The 14,562-nt window shown below is 38.7% G+C and overlaps 1 protein-coding gene across 1 annotated transcript in view; it reads left to right on the top strand.

Moving 5' to 3' along the window:
* Nucleotides 1-14,562, top strand: part of LOC124271160 (testin-like) — a 77,451-nt gene that overhangs the window by 41,911 nt on the left and 20,978 nt on the right. The window contains 1 exon segment of the mRNA XM_046706233.1: nucleotides 656-889. Coding sequence (XP_046562189.1) covers nucleotides 656-889 — 234 coding nt within the window.

The following is a 14,562-nucleotide window of genomic DNA, read 5'->3' on the forward strand; positions in this document are numbered from 1 at the left end:
AAACATCAATCTTTATTGTCATCACATCTCATTGCTTTGATGTATAAAGTACTTACCTATTGTTCTTAAGCAAGGTTTTGAATTAAACATTTCAACATTATGAATAAGTGTGGTCCAAAACCTAGATCCTGAAGTAGGTAAGGGAGGTAATTATTCTAACATCCATGCATTCAAAATGCTTTGGTGCTATGGTGTGTCTGATATTCCCTGCATAAACATATGTATTTAAACTTACACAATTGCTGTATGTTGCAAAATGCATTGATAATTTTTTAAGACGTATCCTTGCATGGGTAAAATGTTTTTATGCAAAATCGTAAGTCTGGTATTCTATACATAATGTCTCTTCTTGAGAAAGAAACAAGATGTATTGCATGACAGAAAAAGGCACAACCAAGTTATTGGATGTAAAACATTATGGAGTAGTGTTGACGTGTAAACAAATAAAATAAATGAATGTATGATGTGAGAGTTTAATTTAAATGTCTGAGACCCAACAGCAGAGTGAGATCTGAAGATAGAGGTAGTTACGTTCTTCACATGAACGAACATGGCTCTTTTCAATCTGCTGTCATTGCCGATATATGCATGCGATAATATTTTATGACATGGAAGTTATGTTATTCTAAACTATGGGTTTTTTTTGTAATTTCAGAGATCTCAAAAATACATCTCTATGCTACCACAAGACAAACAGGAATTTGCGTCACAACTCCGCAGAAAACAACTTCAGCGACAGTTGCCCTTGCATGACCTTGACCCAAGGTTTTGTAATAGTCTCACAGAAAAGGAAATGCACAAATATGAAAAGTTTTCCGACAAACGGAAAAAGAAGGCAGCTGGAATTGCACAGATTAGCGAGGCACCATCTGGAACTGCAGGATGTTTGGTAAGTTTACATTTTGATAAAAATTTACATCCATATTTAAGGGTAATAAACTAGCTAGCAACAACACAAGTTGATGATGATAGTACGAAATTATCCACACTCTTAAATACCAGCGGATGTAAGAAATGATGTGTTCACTCATTAACCAGTCAGTCAACATGCCCTTATCTGACGAAAAGCGACTACACATACATGTATATTCATCCCATGGAAATAATTTTTGTCAGAAAGAACAACTAGTGGTAAAAACATTCATCATATAAGACAAGTTGCATATGGAACATAATCTTTTCTCAAGACATCTGATATTCTTTCACTTATATGTCAACATTTCATTTGTTGAAGAGAGTTATTATCGGTGCATGCAACTCTTCTTTGAACAATTCAACGTTGACTTTTGTGCTAAAAAGTTAATCCATTGAAGACAAGTCTCAAGAAACATTTATTCTTCTTCCAAATAAACAATGACTTAAACAGCTGCTCAGACTTGAAGATTTGAAAATAAGATTTTAATGGGGAGTGTGCTATAATACCATCTAGCAAGATCATCTTCCATTGTGTATTTGTTTGGAGATACGCTTCTGAACTCATTTCACCCTCCAGGTGCACATACTTACAACAGGAATTAAGGGACATACATCCACAAAGGGAACCATTTGTTTTGTATGAAATTTTGTATATGCCTGAGTGACTGAGTTAGTTAGTGAGTGTGTGAGTGAGTCAGCGAGTCTATAAATATCCTTGGTGAGTAAGCAGGGACCATAGAGGTCCCAAAGAGGGACACCTCCCTTCATGCGTCCCAAGGAGGGACACCCCAATTTTTGCAGTTTCAGTAGTGAGGTATTATGCTTATGTTGCTATTTCCACGATTAATGTGGGCTTTTCTGTGTTTTTTGCACTGTGGGAGAGTTTTCTTTGGTAGGCCTGGTACTCATGAGTCCTAAGGAGAGACAATTTCTCCCATGCATCCAGAGGCTGGATAGGTCCCACATGGGGAAGGCGACTTTCATAAACACCTAGTAAACCAACCAACCAGCAGGGATATTATCTGAGTGAGGGAGGGGGGGAGGGAGGAAGTAAGTAAGTTAGTGTTTAACATCAGATCAGCAATATCTAATTGATGAGACCAAAGTATACATATATACCAGGTAGATTAAATAAAAAATGTCATCACAAGAGAAAAATAAGTCTTGACTATCTATAGACATATTTTATTGGCTGTTAAAGGATAGATTGAACTATTATCTGAGATTCTGGAAGATGCAGCTTTGGATCAAATAACAGCTGTGCTTGCAACTTTGCCACCATCCTTAGATCTGATGGTAAAATGGACTGGTTGTATCCTGAAGAAACCCATATTATCTGGAAGTGTTGGAGCATTTCGATTAAATATTCGACTTAACTGAGGCATGATCTCTGAATACTAAATAAACATTTTTCTTTGCAGAAGTATATATAGTGGCTATATGGAAAAAACTGATAATGCCATTTCCTTATGAACCATTGGCGCCAAGCCACATGCCTGCAAATAGACAGCTGGTGATAGGTGGTTTCTGTACTGGTACCTAAGGCTATGGGTGACCTCATCTAGTTGGATGATGACTAAGATGAAACAGTTTTATCAACTTAAACCTTGTCATGCAACACTCCTGAAAACCATACGCTTCCATATCAGGTGAGCTTCTTCCTGATGGAGTTGCCTTACAGCTCTCATCATCCAACTGTGCTATGTTACATTTTGTTCTGAAATGTGTCAAAATGAACTCACTGCTTGTGCTTCAAAATACAAAATTACTTGTAGTTATCACAAGGCACAAAAGTTAAAACCTTTAAACGCGGTTGTTGAGATGAGTACATAATGACATTTAATACATTGTTTATTTAGGTTGCATTCTGAAATGAATACAAACATTTGGAAATGTTTAGTGAGTGATTCAGTTCTGTAACCTAAACAGTGGAGGTTGTGTTGACTTACCAATCAAGTGCCACCGCTTATGATGGATTACAAATAAGATAAGTTAATGTGTTATAGTTTCATGCACTAGAAGGTACAGATGGGTTTGGTCTCCAAAACAAGCACCTGGTATTTTCTCAGTGATTTGGAATTGTTTTGAGTCATGAAAGCAATTACCCACTGAAAGTTCACAAGTATTTACTGATACCCCTCAACATTATAATATGTCATGTACTAGTCAAGACTTTAAAGTTCAGGCAGTTATTAACTATTTTAACAGGCTTATCCATTGTTGGTGCATATTTAATGCCTCTGTACCATTGCACAGCTGAAACCTAGTTTTGAAGCCTGTGTGTGTTTTTTTAAATTGAGCTTAAGATTAAGACAAGTATCCAGTTCAATTAATTAATAATTAATCAGTTTGTGCATTGGTTTTCTTTTTGAATATATAATTAAGGAAGCCAATTCTTTAATTTACAGTAATATAACGTAAACCATTATTGACAAAAGCAATAACATTTGTTTATTGATGTTTTATAGAAAGTAGGTGTTGATAGCAGAACTATAGTGTTGCAGCTCATTACTTATAACTTTACATAAATGGATTCTTTTTTAGTTTTAAAATAGACACAATGCCAGAGTTTCAGAATGTTTGATAATCTCAAATTGCTTCAACTTTGTCATAAACAGTGTCTCAAAAGGCTTACTGTCAATGTCAGTAATGCATATATGAGAATATTCAGCATGTTTTAAGCTTTAAGAAGATTTATACAGAGCAGTTAATGAATCTTAGCTATGTACACATTCTTGAACAACAGCTATGTAAACAAACTTATATAATTCCTTACATATTCCTTATCATGTTGTAAACAGAAAACAAACTATCCAACCTCATGCTCTAATTTGTCTCCCCTCGCAAGCGTTTGTTAGTTTTTGTAACAAAGTCACCGGAAATGCATCCCAGATGGTATGGTTTTTGTCACAATGCCTAAATTTCAGAGTTCACAGTTTTGAAATTTGATGCAAAGATTACACTATCAAATTCTCTTTAAAAGTAGACTGTTACGAGAGGTTATTCCGGGAATGAAAATACATCTGAGGCAGGCGTGTGTCGCTGATTTCAATGTTTATACATCAGTAGCGTGCTGAAATAGGAGGAAATATTGAAATAATGTTAGGAAAAACATTTACACAAACAATTACTTAAATGAATGTCAGATTCAATGTACCCTGTCACCACTTTAATGTATTTATAATCTAATCATGCATGACTGGTGAAATTTAATTTAGTTTTTCTTTGAATGAAATCTTGAATGATGGATCATTCTGTGGCAATATGTGTTTCTTCTGTATTTGTTTCCAGTAAGTCAAACACAATCTGTTTCTGAATTTCTGTCTAATTGGGTACCGGGATCTAAAGGTATATTTCATCTGTACAGCAGCTATGGGCTTTTTGAACCTTCTGAACAGAGAACCTGGTGTCTTTGAACAGCATTTAGAAGTGATACACATGAAAGTGAGAATTGATGGATGTCAGCTTCTTTATTTTGAGCAACCTGATGAAGAAGTAAGAATACACTCCGAAACGTGACATCCCTCAAAATATAGAAGCTTACTTCCATAAATTCTCACCTTAATGAGGAACCTGACATTAATAGAGGAAAATGGATGACCAAGATCAGATTTCATTATAGCATTATAATCAATATTAATCTCTACATTGTTGTATTTATTACAGATAGATTTAATAGTCAGTACAGAATTAAACATTTGGTTCAGGATGCAGTTCACAGCAGTGCTTGATGACCATATAAGGAGAGGTACCAGAGTTATCTCATGCGTTGTGCTTACCGGTATTTGTGCTTCTCAACACTGTTAATGTGGCAAATACCAACATGATAAAGGTACCCAAAAATTAAAAACTCAAAATTTGGCCCAAGTCAATGTTTGAGATAACACAAAGTATATTTATCTCGAAATGGAGATAAGTGATTAGATTTATGTGTATAGTGGAATAATCAGGACCAGATAATAGGTTTGAAATATTAGTACATTTGAGATAACAGATCTTGAGATAAGAAGGACTGACTGTATTGAATACAGAAATACAGAAGCATAAAATCTTCAGAAAATACCTAGAAACCACCAGTCCTACAGCTGACAAGTACCACTTCACTTCGGCTCAAGTGTAAATGTAATATTTATCAACAAATGTCATGTAAGCATTACCATAACATGTTCATCTGTCCCCAATCATTACCGGTATCTTGTAAATTTTCCACATCTCTGAAATCGGAAGTTTGCATATGATACCCAAAAACAATTCTCAAAGAATTCCATTTTGATTTTACAACATGGTCGCCATGACAGCCATATCAAAAATGTAATTTTGTCCCATTGTCAGCACCACTATGTAAAGCCAATTACAGTAAGTATAATTATAGTATGCCCAGTAACTTGTTTCAACATTTGTTGTATATTGGTATATTTCATAGCTTTGTTCCTTAAAGTCATGCCACACTGAACACCCTCACATGTCAAATGAAAAACGTTAAACAGCCAGTAAATGTTAAGCAGTTTGATGCGTAGTTCATCTGCTTCTTTTTTTAATCTTTTAACTCAAATCCTCCTATCTATTAAAATAAATCATTGACAAGAAAACTGATTCGAACATTTTAACTGAAAAATGATTTTTTAACTGAGAATAGAAATCACTGAAGTCATTTATCATGTTGACATTTATTTTCCATCTTTTATCAAATAAAGATGCAGAAGTTCATCCATGGTGCAGAGTTGTATCCGGTGCATGTTCCCTTACAACAGATGTCATCGTGATACATTTCAGGAAGCTGAAAAACCTTGCCTTTATGTCAGTTGAAGATAGCACTACTGCTTTGATCTGTACACAATTTTGACAATATAGTCTCTTTGAGGTTTGATAGGGAAGAAGATAAACCTATGCTTGTCCTTCCATTATCTGAAATAGTACGACAGAAGATGCTTAAATCAAAGCATTGATGCAGGCTTATAATTCTGTGTCATGGCAAAACCCATCCTGGTCTTCAACATACTAAACTGGCAACAATTCTGAAATTTCCTCTGAAGCAATTGAGGCATCTGTACAAGAAACGATGTTATTCTTTAAATGTGTTTTTGATGGTATGAATGAATATTACCTTGAAAAAACATTTGTTTGAAATGTACTCTTCAGAGAAAGTTTGAGGAGATCAGCTGCAGATGTTTCAGTTTGGTTGGGGGAACATGTTGAGATGTGTCATAAAGGCATTTGTATGATTGCATGGTTAGCATGTTGAGGATTTGTGCCTGGATACGAGGACTTGATTGACATCCAGGAATTGCTGTAGTTCATCTGTGACAAATGGGGTAGTTTGGTGGGTGAATGTGAGCATCTCCTGCAGTTTATCATCCTCTGCATGTTTAACTCTCAATTCTTCATGGCAGTGAGTCGTAAACAGGAGAAGAAGCTTGGGTAATGCTGGAAATTTGTCTGGATTTCATAATGCAACTGGGGAAAGAGCGTCCCAGCCATCTGTAATGCAATCTACTGTGTGAGTGAGTGAGTTTAGACTTATGCCACACACAGCAATGTTCCAGCTATATGGCACTGGGCCCCGTTCCTCAAAGCATTCGTAGCGCTATTTGTTGGTTTAAGTGATTGAGTGAGTATGGTTAAGGCCGCTTTCAGCAATATCACAGCGGAGGATACCAGAAATTAGCTTCACACATTGTACCCATGAGGAGAATTGAACCCGGGTCTTCAGCATGACGAGCAAACGCTTGAACCACTAGACTACCCCACCGCCCCTGTGGGTTTAAGTCCCTTTGTGTGTTTCACATGTATCACTACAGAACTTTCTTCCACAGTGTGCTGTGTTTGACCTGTTTTACTGTGTTTCACCTGTTTTACTGTGTTTCACCTGTTGAAGTTGAACCCAAATCACATACCGCTTCTCATATTTGATCATTAGTAAACATTATTGTGTTGTGACCATTTAATTGTTAGCTATGATATCTTGGTATTTGGTCAGATGCTGGTATAAAAAATACATGCTATAAACATTATTCAGAATGAGAAACTCCAAAATCCAAGTGCCTCAACTGGCTAGGAGAAAAGATGCAATGTTACACACACAAAAAATATATACAAAACTACTGAAATTGTACTGAGCATATGTGACAAAATCCACTTCTGTAAACCAAACTGAGTCCTAGGTTAATTAAGAGATGTACCGGTAGTATTTATAGTAGAGTAGGCAGAACAGAGACTATTACACAGTCAGTGCATGACAAAGATGCCCGAGTGTACATACTGTCAGTGCCCTCCCTTCAAGTTCTCCATCAAGCCTTGAAGTTGGCAGTCCAGCCTCTTACAGAAGTGAACATTGATGAACCTTCTAAAGACCTTAAATTTGGCATGGTTAAGTCTGCTGTATATAACCTGTATATTAAAATCTCTTGCCGTCAGTGATAATATCTGATGACAACATTTTATCAGAAGATATGTCTGATGAACAATACTCCAGCAAAAAATTCTGAAAAGCTAATTTGTGGAGACTTGAATAGTAAAATAACGTCAGATGGAGCCTTTTTTCACAAAATTATTAAGTAAGAAGATCCTACTGAAGAAAGCACATTTTAGTGTTACCTACAGCCTTAAGGAATCATCATTGCCATGAAAGGGATTGAAAAAGGCCTCAAATTTGATATCCATCTGTTTTAAATCATGATGTCTCATATGAGTTGGGAAGTGTCCTGAATGCAGATCCGTTTCTTCAAGCCATGTATTTTGGACCAAGTTGGAACCTCACTTTCAGAACTGTCGATAGTGTAACTAGTATTCATTCAGTGAGTGAGTGAGTGAGTGAGTGAGTATGGTTTTATGCTGCTTTTAGCAATATTCCAGCAGGGGACACCAGAAATGGGATTCTCACAATGTACCCATGTGGGGAATCGAACCCGGTCCTTCAGCGTGATGAACTGATGATTTAACCATTAGGCTACCCCACCGACTCCACTGATGTTGATGGTTTATATAGTTATAAGGTTATGATCAGTGGGTGCACCCCTAATAACCCTATACTTGTACACTGATTTGTATTGAGCCACATCCAAACACTAGGAGCCATGACCGACGGGACCAATACAAGCATGCAGCTGGCAAGTGTTGTGAGTGTATCTGGGCCTATTAGGGATGATCAAGTCCGGTGTCAGTGTTCCCCTAACTCCATCAACATGCTGCCAGGGTTATCACAACACAGAGGATGCTGGATACCTTACCTCCCTTATATACATACATAGGGGAGATGCTGAACTGGTGGAGAACATCTCAGGATGAGGTCCCATCTACAGATGGGTAGACTAATGCTTAGTCTCTGAATATATATGATTTTGATAGTAACAAACAAGCCCATTTAAATTGAAAAGCAGCCTCATGGAGACCAGAGATCCTGAACCTGAGGAAATCTAGACTTGCTTTATTTAGGGCTTTAGCACTGCAGAGAGGGCTTGGCAGTGGGGAAATTAATGTGGTTCAGGGACTGTGAGACAGACTAACAAATGTGTAACAACTGGGTAAAGGGTAGTGGTGCGTGAGTTTAAAGCTGCTATGAACAGTATTTCAGATTTACCATAGTGTATTGTGTTGGTGTGGATAGGAAAGCCTAAAGTGAGATATCTTTTCAAATTATTGATCAGATTGGTGCTCATACACATTCAAAGCAAACCAGGATTTGAACTCTGATCATAGGTGTCTGATACACATAAGGGACATAACTCTGAACTGAAACTTCCAGCACCTTCACCTATGATCCCATATTAAGGTGAATGGAATGGTTGGTGTTGATAACAGGCCAGGTTCAGCGTTTGTTTGTTTTTGTGTGTGGGGGGGGGGAGGTGGGGGGTGTGTGTGTTTGTTGTACTGGTGGCTCTAAGCATGGGGTTCTGGGGCTGGTTCTAAACATAGGGTACTGAAGGTGGCTCTATGTATGGGGTACTGTAAGTGGCTCGAAGTAAAAGATACTGGGCCTTTGCTTCTGAATTCCCTGCAAAGGTGATCTGGCATTTGGTAGCTTGATATTGAAGGTAGGCCCTGCTGTCTTGGGTATTGTGGAATGTGAATAAATTAGACTTTAAGATAATTACATGATCTTTTTTATAAAAAATAAGACAACATTTCACATGCTGTCAGACTTTACACGATTGACACATGCTGTACGTTGGTATGTGAGAGAACAAAAATGTGTAATAACATATATGTCAGAGAACAGCCCAGAAGTAAAAAGTCTCTCCATCTTGTCTCAAGGTGTGGTGAGGTGTGGAGATTATCTGTCTGATTGTGTAATGTCATAAATGTAAGTAGCAGATGTTACAGATTCACGACAGGTGAAAAAAACTGGGATCAATGTGAGAAGTTTGGGGCATGAAGAGGTAGTGTTGGAGGCAGATGGTGGGACTGGAAACATGTGGATGTAGTACATGATGGAGGGGTAGTGGTGCTGGATTGTGGAACATCCCTTGTGATGGTTTTATGTGTTATTCACTGGCTCCTGATGGGCAACACTGTCAGCTGATAGAGGAAGGGAGGAGTGTGTGTGTGTGTGTGTGTGTGTGTGTGTGTGTGTGTGTGTGTGTTGTGTGTGTGTTAGACTAACACTTAGTTTCTGAATATATATCATTTTGATTGTAACAAATAAACCCATTTAAATTGAAAAAGAGCCCAAGGGAGACCAGAGATTCAGAACCTGAGGAAATCTAGACTTGCTTTATTTAGATCTTTAGCATTGCAGGGAGGGCGAGACAGTTGGGAAAATAATGTGGTTGAGGGACTGTGAGACAGACTATGTGTGTAGATGTGGGTTTTGGTGTGTGTATGATAATGGACAGCAGGATGCAGAGCTGTCTCACTGATGTTATGAGTTCTGGAGTGTAACTCAAGCTCATCCCCAGCATTCATTGTCATGAAAGGGACAGAAGTGACAGGGATTAGAGGTCAGATGTCTGCCCATATGGTAGAGTCTGGTCCTTCCATTCACCTGTATTCAGTGGAAGCATTTTTTTTCATGCATATTTTTACATATTGAGTGAGTGAGTTTAGTTTTATGCCTCACTCAGCAATATTCCAGGTATATGGCGGCGGACCTGTAAATAACTGAGTCAAGACCAAACAATCCAGTGATCAGCAGCATGAGCATCGATCTACGCAATTGGGATACGATGACATGTGTCCACCAAGTCAGCGAGTCTGATGGCCCGATCCCGTTAGTCGCCTCTTATGACAAGCATGGGTTACTGAAGATCCCTGGATCTTCACAGGTCTTTTAAATATTGAATCATGCCATTTGTCAATGAAAGAAATTAAGAAGAAATACACAAGTTAGATCAAAGGACAGTTTAGAATGAAACGGTTATATCAGCTTGAGTCATGTAGTAATATATTGTAATGTCTGGCTCCCTGTGATAACACAGAAGTGTGTGACCTGAGTAACGAGAAAATGGCTACTTGTGGCAGGACCTACATTCAGGGGAGGTAAGAGATATGATATATTATGTCTAATATTGAAAATATATCAGAAGTTATGCTGCCATGAGAGAGATAGCGACTGTAATGTGGGAGGAAGATGGAGAGGGAACGGTGAAAAGAAACTAAAGAAGGGTGGGGTAATGGCATTCATTTCCAGAAAAGAGGGCCAAATATTTTTTCAGGAAAAAACAACACTGGTGCCTCAAGGGATCACATTATATAAAGAAAACATGAAGTCACTCTACAGAAATGGTTTCTGCCCAGCATCCAGTTGACCAAATACATCACTGACACAAAAATCTTCAAGCTGTGTTGTTCCCATAGTACACACCTTGTAAAAGATTGGATTTGTGTCATATTCATACAAATCTAATCATATACATGTATTATCAAAAACATTGCTTTTCCTATCAAGGATTACAATGTGTATGTAACATATATGTAATATTTATATGTAATATGTGTTAGTGTATGATGCTAGTTTATTGATGAAATAGAAGATTCTTCCTGTTGCAAGGACAGTTATAGACATGCTGTTTCAACATTACACATAACTGGTAAAGAAGAATGATTGAGGGACCATTTATGGTGTTTCACATCCTCATATGTCATATGATCTCTGGAAGTCCTGAAATTACCGTTGAACCAGGCCGAACTTAACGACCTCGGTTCCAAATTCTGATGTCTCCAGTGATGCTGCCTCTGACAGAATTCCAAGCAGCATCTCATCAGCCAGTCTACATCCCCATCACAAAAACATCCAGACCCCTAGGGAGGGCCTCATGGTGTGTGTTGCAGCCCCCTAGGGAGGGCCTCATGGTGTGTGTTGCAGCCCCCTAGGGAGGGCCTCATGGTGTGTGTTGCAGCCCCCTAGGGAGGGCCTCATGGTGTGTGTTGCAGCCCCCTAGGGAGGGCCTCATGGTGTGTGTTGCAGCCCCTAGGGAGGGGCCTCATGGTGTGTGTTGCAGACCCCTAGGGAGGGCCTCATGGTGTGTGCTGCAGCCCCCTAGGGAGAGGGCCCTCATGGTGTGTGTTGCAGCCCCCTAGGGAGGGGCCTCATGGTGTGTGTTGCAGACCCCTAGGGAGGGCCCTCATGGTGTGTTGCAGCCCCTAGGGAGGGGCCTCATGGTGTGTGCAGCACCCCCTAGGGAGGGCCTCATGGTGTGTGTTGCAGCCCCCTAGGGAGGGCCTCATGGTGTGTGTTGCAGCCCCCTAGGGAGGGCCTCATGGTGTGTGTTGCAGCCCCCTAGGGAGGGCCTCATGGTGTGTGTTGCAGCCCCCTAGGGAGGGCCTCATGGTGTGTGTTGCAGCCCCCTAGGGAGGGCCTCATGGTGTGTGTTGCAGCCCCCTAGGGAGGGCCTCATGGTGTGTGTTGCAGCCCCCTAGGGAGGGCCTCATGGTGTGTGTTGCAGCCGGAGGTCTCCCTCTAGGGCCGGGATAGTTTTGTGTTTCGACTTTAGTCTTTAGGTGGTACGCCTGTGTCTAAGCCCTCATCATTGTTTTGTCTCCACAGTTGGAGATGTCGTTAACTACCAGCAGTGAGTAATCCCTGGCTGATAATGCAATGTTTAAAACAGATCAATTCTTTACCAAGGTTTAGGAAAGTATTTTGTTTACTGTAAGGAGCCTTACCATAAGTTTCAGAATTCTATTGTTGGGTTTGAGATACCTAGTTTATTGGCATACTTTACGGAATCTCATGGTCTATGTATCTTTATACAGAATATTAACAATACATGTATATAATTGTAGAGTTGACTTGATGTTAAGATATGAAATGACAGTATTTACAAAAAGACCCATTCAGCCTTTAGCATTAACTAAAGGTTTGTACATAAAACAAGACTATAAATTGGTCTATTTTTTCTTACAACAATCCCCTCCCCCTCCAAACAACTAAATGCAAAACAACAGGTTTGGACAAGTATGTGGTTTTAATGTATTTTGTAAAAAAAAATCCAGATTGGTTTATGTAAGCATCTTGACATGTTGTATTTAGTAAAATCTGCACATATTCCTTATCTGTGAATATTCAAAGCACTTTTCTGATGATTAACTAATGTTCATAATGCAATCAAACTGGATATTGTCAGCGTGTTGTAGTAGGGTCTCCATGAGCTTGAAGTCACCAGAGTTGATACCTCATTAATAATGGTGCTAGTGATGTCTTTATTAATGAGTCCAGGTGCAGAGTAACCTGCCCTTGGTTCCATATATATATTACATATAGACATTCCTCTGCCGATCATTCAGGGGATGGGCTTTCTGGACCATTGTTGATTGTTTGTTGTTAAATGTTGCGCTCAGCAATATTCCAGCAATATGGCGGCGGTCTGTAAATAATAGAGACTGGACCAGACAATCCAGTGATCAACAGCATGAGCATTGATCTGCGCAACTGAAACACAATGACATGTGTCAACCAAGTCAGCGAGCCCGACCACCCGATGCCGTTAGTCGCGTCATATGACAAGCATGGGTTGTTGAAGCCCAGTTCTAACCCGACCCTCACGAGTCCAACAGAGTCGATACTAATGATGTTTCCCTTTATATCAACACTGTATGAATATCTCACTGGTGCCAAGACTTCTTGGATTGAGTTGATAGTACATAGCATTGATAACAGGTGCAGAGAATTAAATCATGAATGGTGTTCAATAAATTATGTCCAGAACAGTGCCAAATTAGTTTGATATAATGTTATCTGTTAGCCAGCAGTTGTTCAGAATGTGTATGCAAGATCACTTTGCTTTTTTCCACCTCCATTTTAAGCAATGTATATTTTCAGCTGCTCGTATTTTTAAAAAGTCACAGCAAATGTAACTCAAGTCTGATTTCAAATTGCAGGTGTATTTCTAAAAAAGACTTCTTCAAGACATTGGAATGTGAGTTAGCTCCAGCAAGGGCTATTACTTGAGCCTCTTTGTCGTTAAGGTTTCAAAACATATCAATGCAAAGTTGTGTGTTTAGATGAGGAGGATAACACTAGGTTCTCTCTGCATAATTAAGTTCGCTGTCATGAAGCCACAGATCTAAAAAATGCCTGATTCTTGGACAATATCTTGTCACTTTTTTCAAGAAACACAGTATTCCCTTACTCTCTTCTATGCCTTGCCACAAGTCAGAAATAGCAGAATATTTCAACATTTGCCACGTGTGTTTGTTTTTTTGTATTTGATTAGCATTTTAGACATAAACACAATGGCATAAGGGTCTGTTCTGAAATGTTGCAGCATAGTAGGAAAAGTAAGTCTCATGCATAAATATTTTGCCTTTAAAACTCTCTTACATTACAGTACTTTGCCACACTTAAGAAAAAACTGTTCATACCAAGTGCCCTTCTTCCATCTTGTCGTATGACATCACATACAGGGAAGTTTCAGTCAGATGATCATCCTTCGAGATTAAAGACAAATTAACCTGCACTGGGAGGTAGTGAACAGGAAAATGATCTAATCTGATGAATTTGGATGCAATTATGTTTCAACTTTGAGAAAAAACAATTTCATGTTAATTAGCAATAAAGAGGTTTAGGAGTGTCTGTTTTTGTAATATTTGTAATTCAAAAATCTGATCACCTGTTGAAAACCCTCATCATGTCATTTTGATGAAAAGAAAACTCTAGAGGTTTTTTAAGATCATTCAAAGGTTGTGATGTAAAGTGCTCCGTTTTACTTCTTTGCAGATAATTCTTTTAGACATCTTCAATATATATGGTTTTACTACAGCAAATGTAACAGTTATCAAAGAAAGTTATCTGGTGGAAGAAAATGGCAAAAAAAGAACTGTGAAAGTTTTCAGGTACCTTTGCCAAAAGAAGTTCCCCATTGGGTGATGTCAAAGGTTCACAGCTGTGTTTTTATGGTGTAATGTAAGCGCCTTATTGACAAGCCATGGATTTGGCATGACTCATTCCAAAGATACTGATATCTTTGATAAGAACTCAAGCCAAGACCTCAAATTTTTAAGGGAATCCCACGTGTTAATAAAATTATTGAGAGGTTTTTTTTCTGTGATGTTGTAACGATAGTGTTATTGGGTAACATGCGTTTGAGTAGGAAGTAATTTCTTTGTTGTTAGGCTATTTTACACTCAGTTCATGGCTTGTGAGGTTTTTAAAACTATTTTCTGTATTGACTTCAAGGATCAGAATGCCAGTGGGTGGGAATGTTTGTAGAA

This window comes from Haliotis rubra, unplaced genomic scaffold, assembly GCF_003918875.1.
Source record: "Haliotis rubra isolate DU_JTF1 unplaced genomic scaffold, ASM391887v1 Scf158, whole genome shotgun sequence".
NCBI lineage: Eukaryota > Metazoa > Mollusca > Gastropoda > Lepetellida > Haliotidae > Haliotis > Haliotis rubra.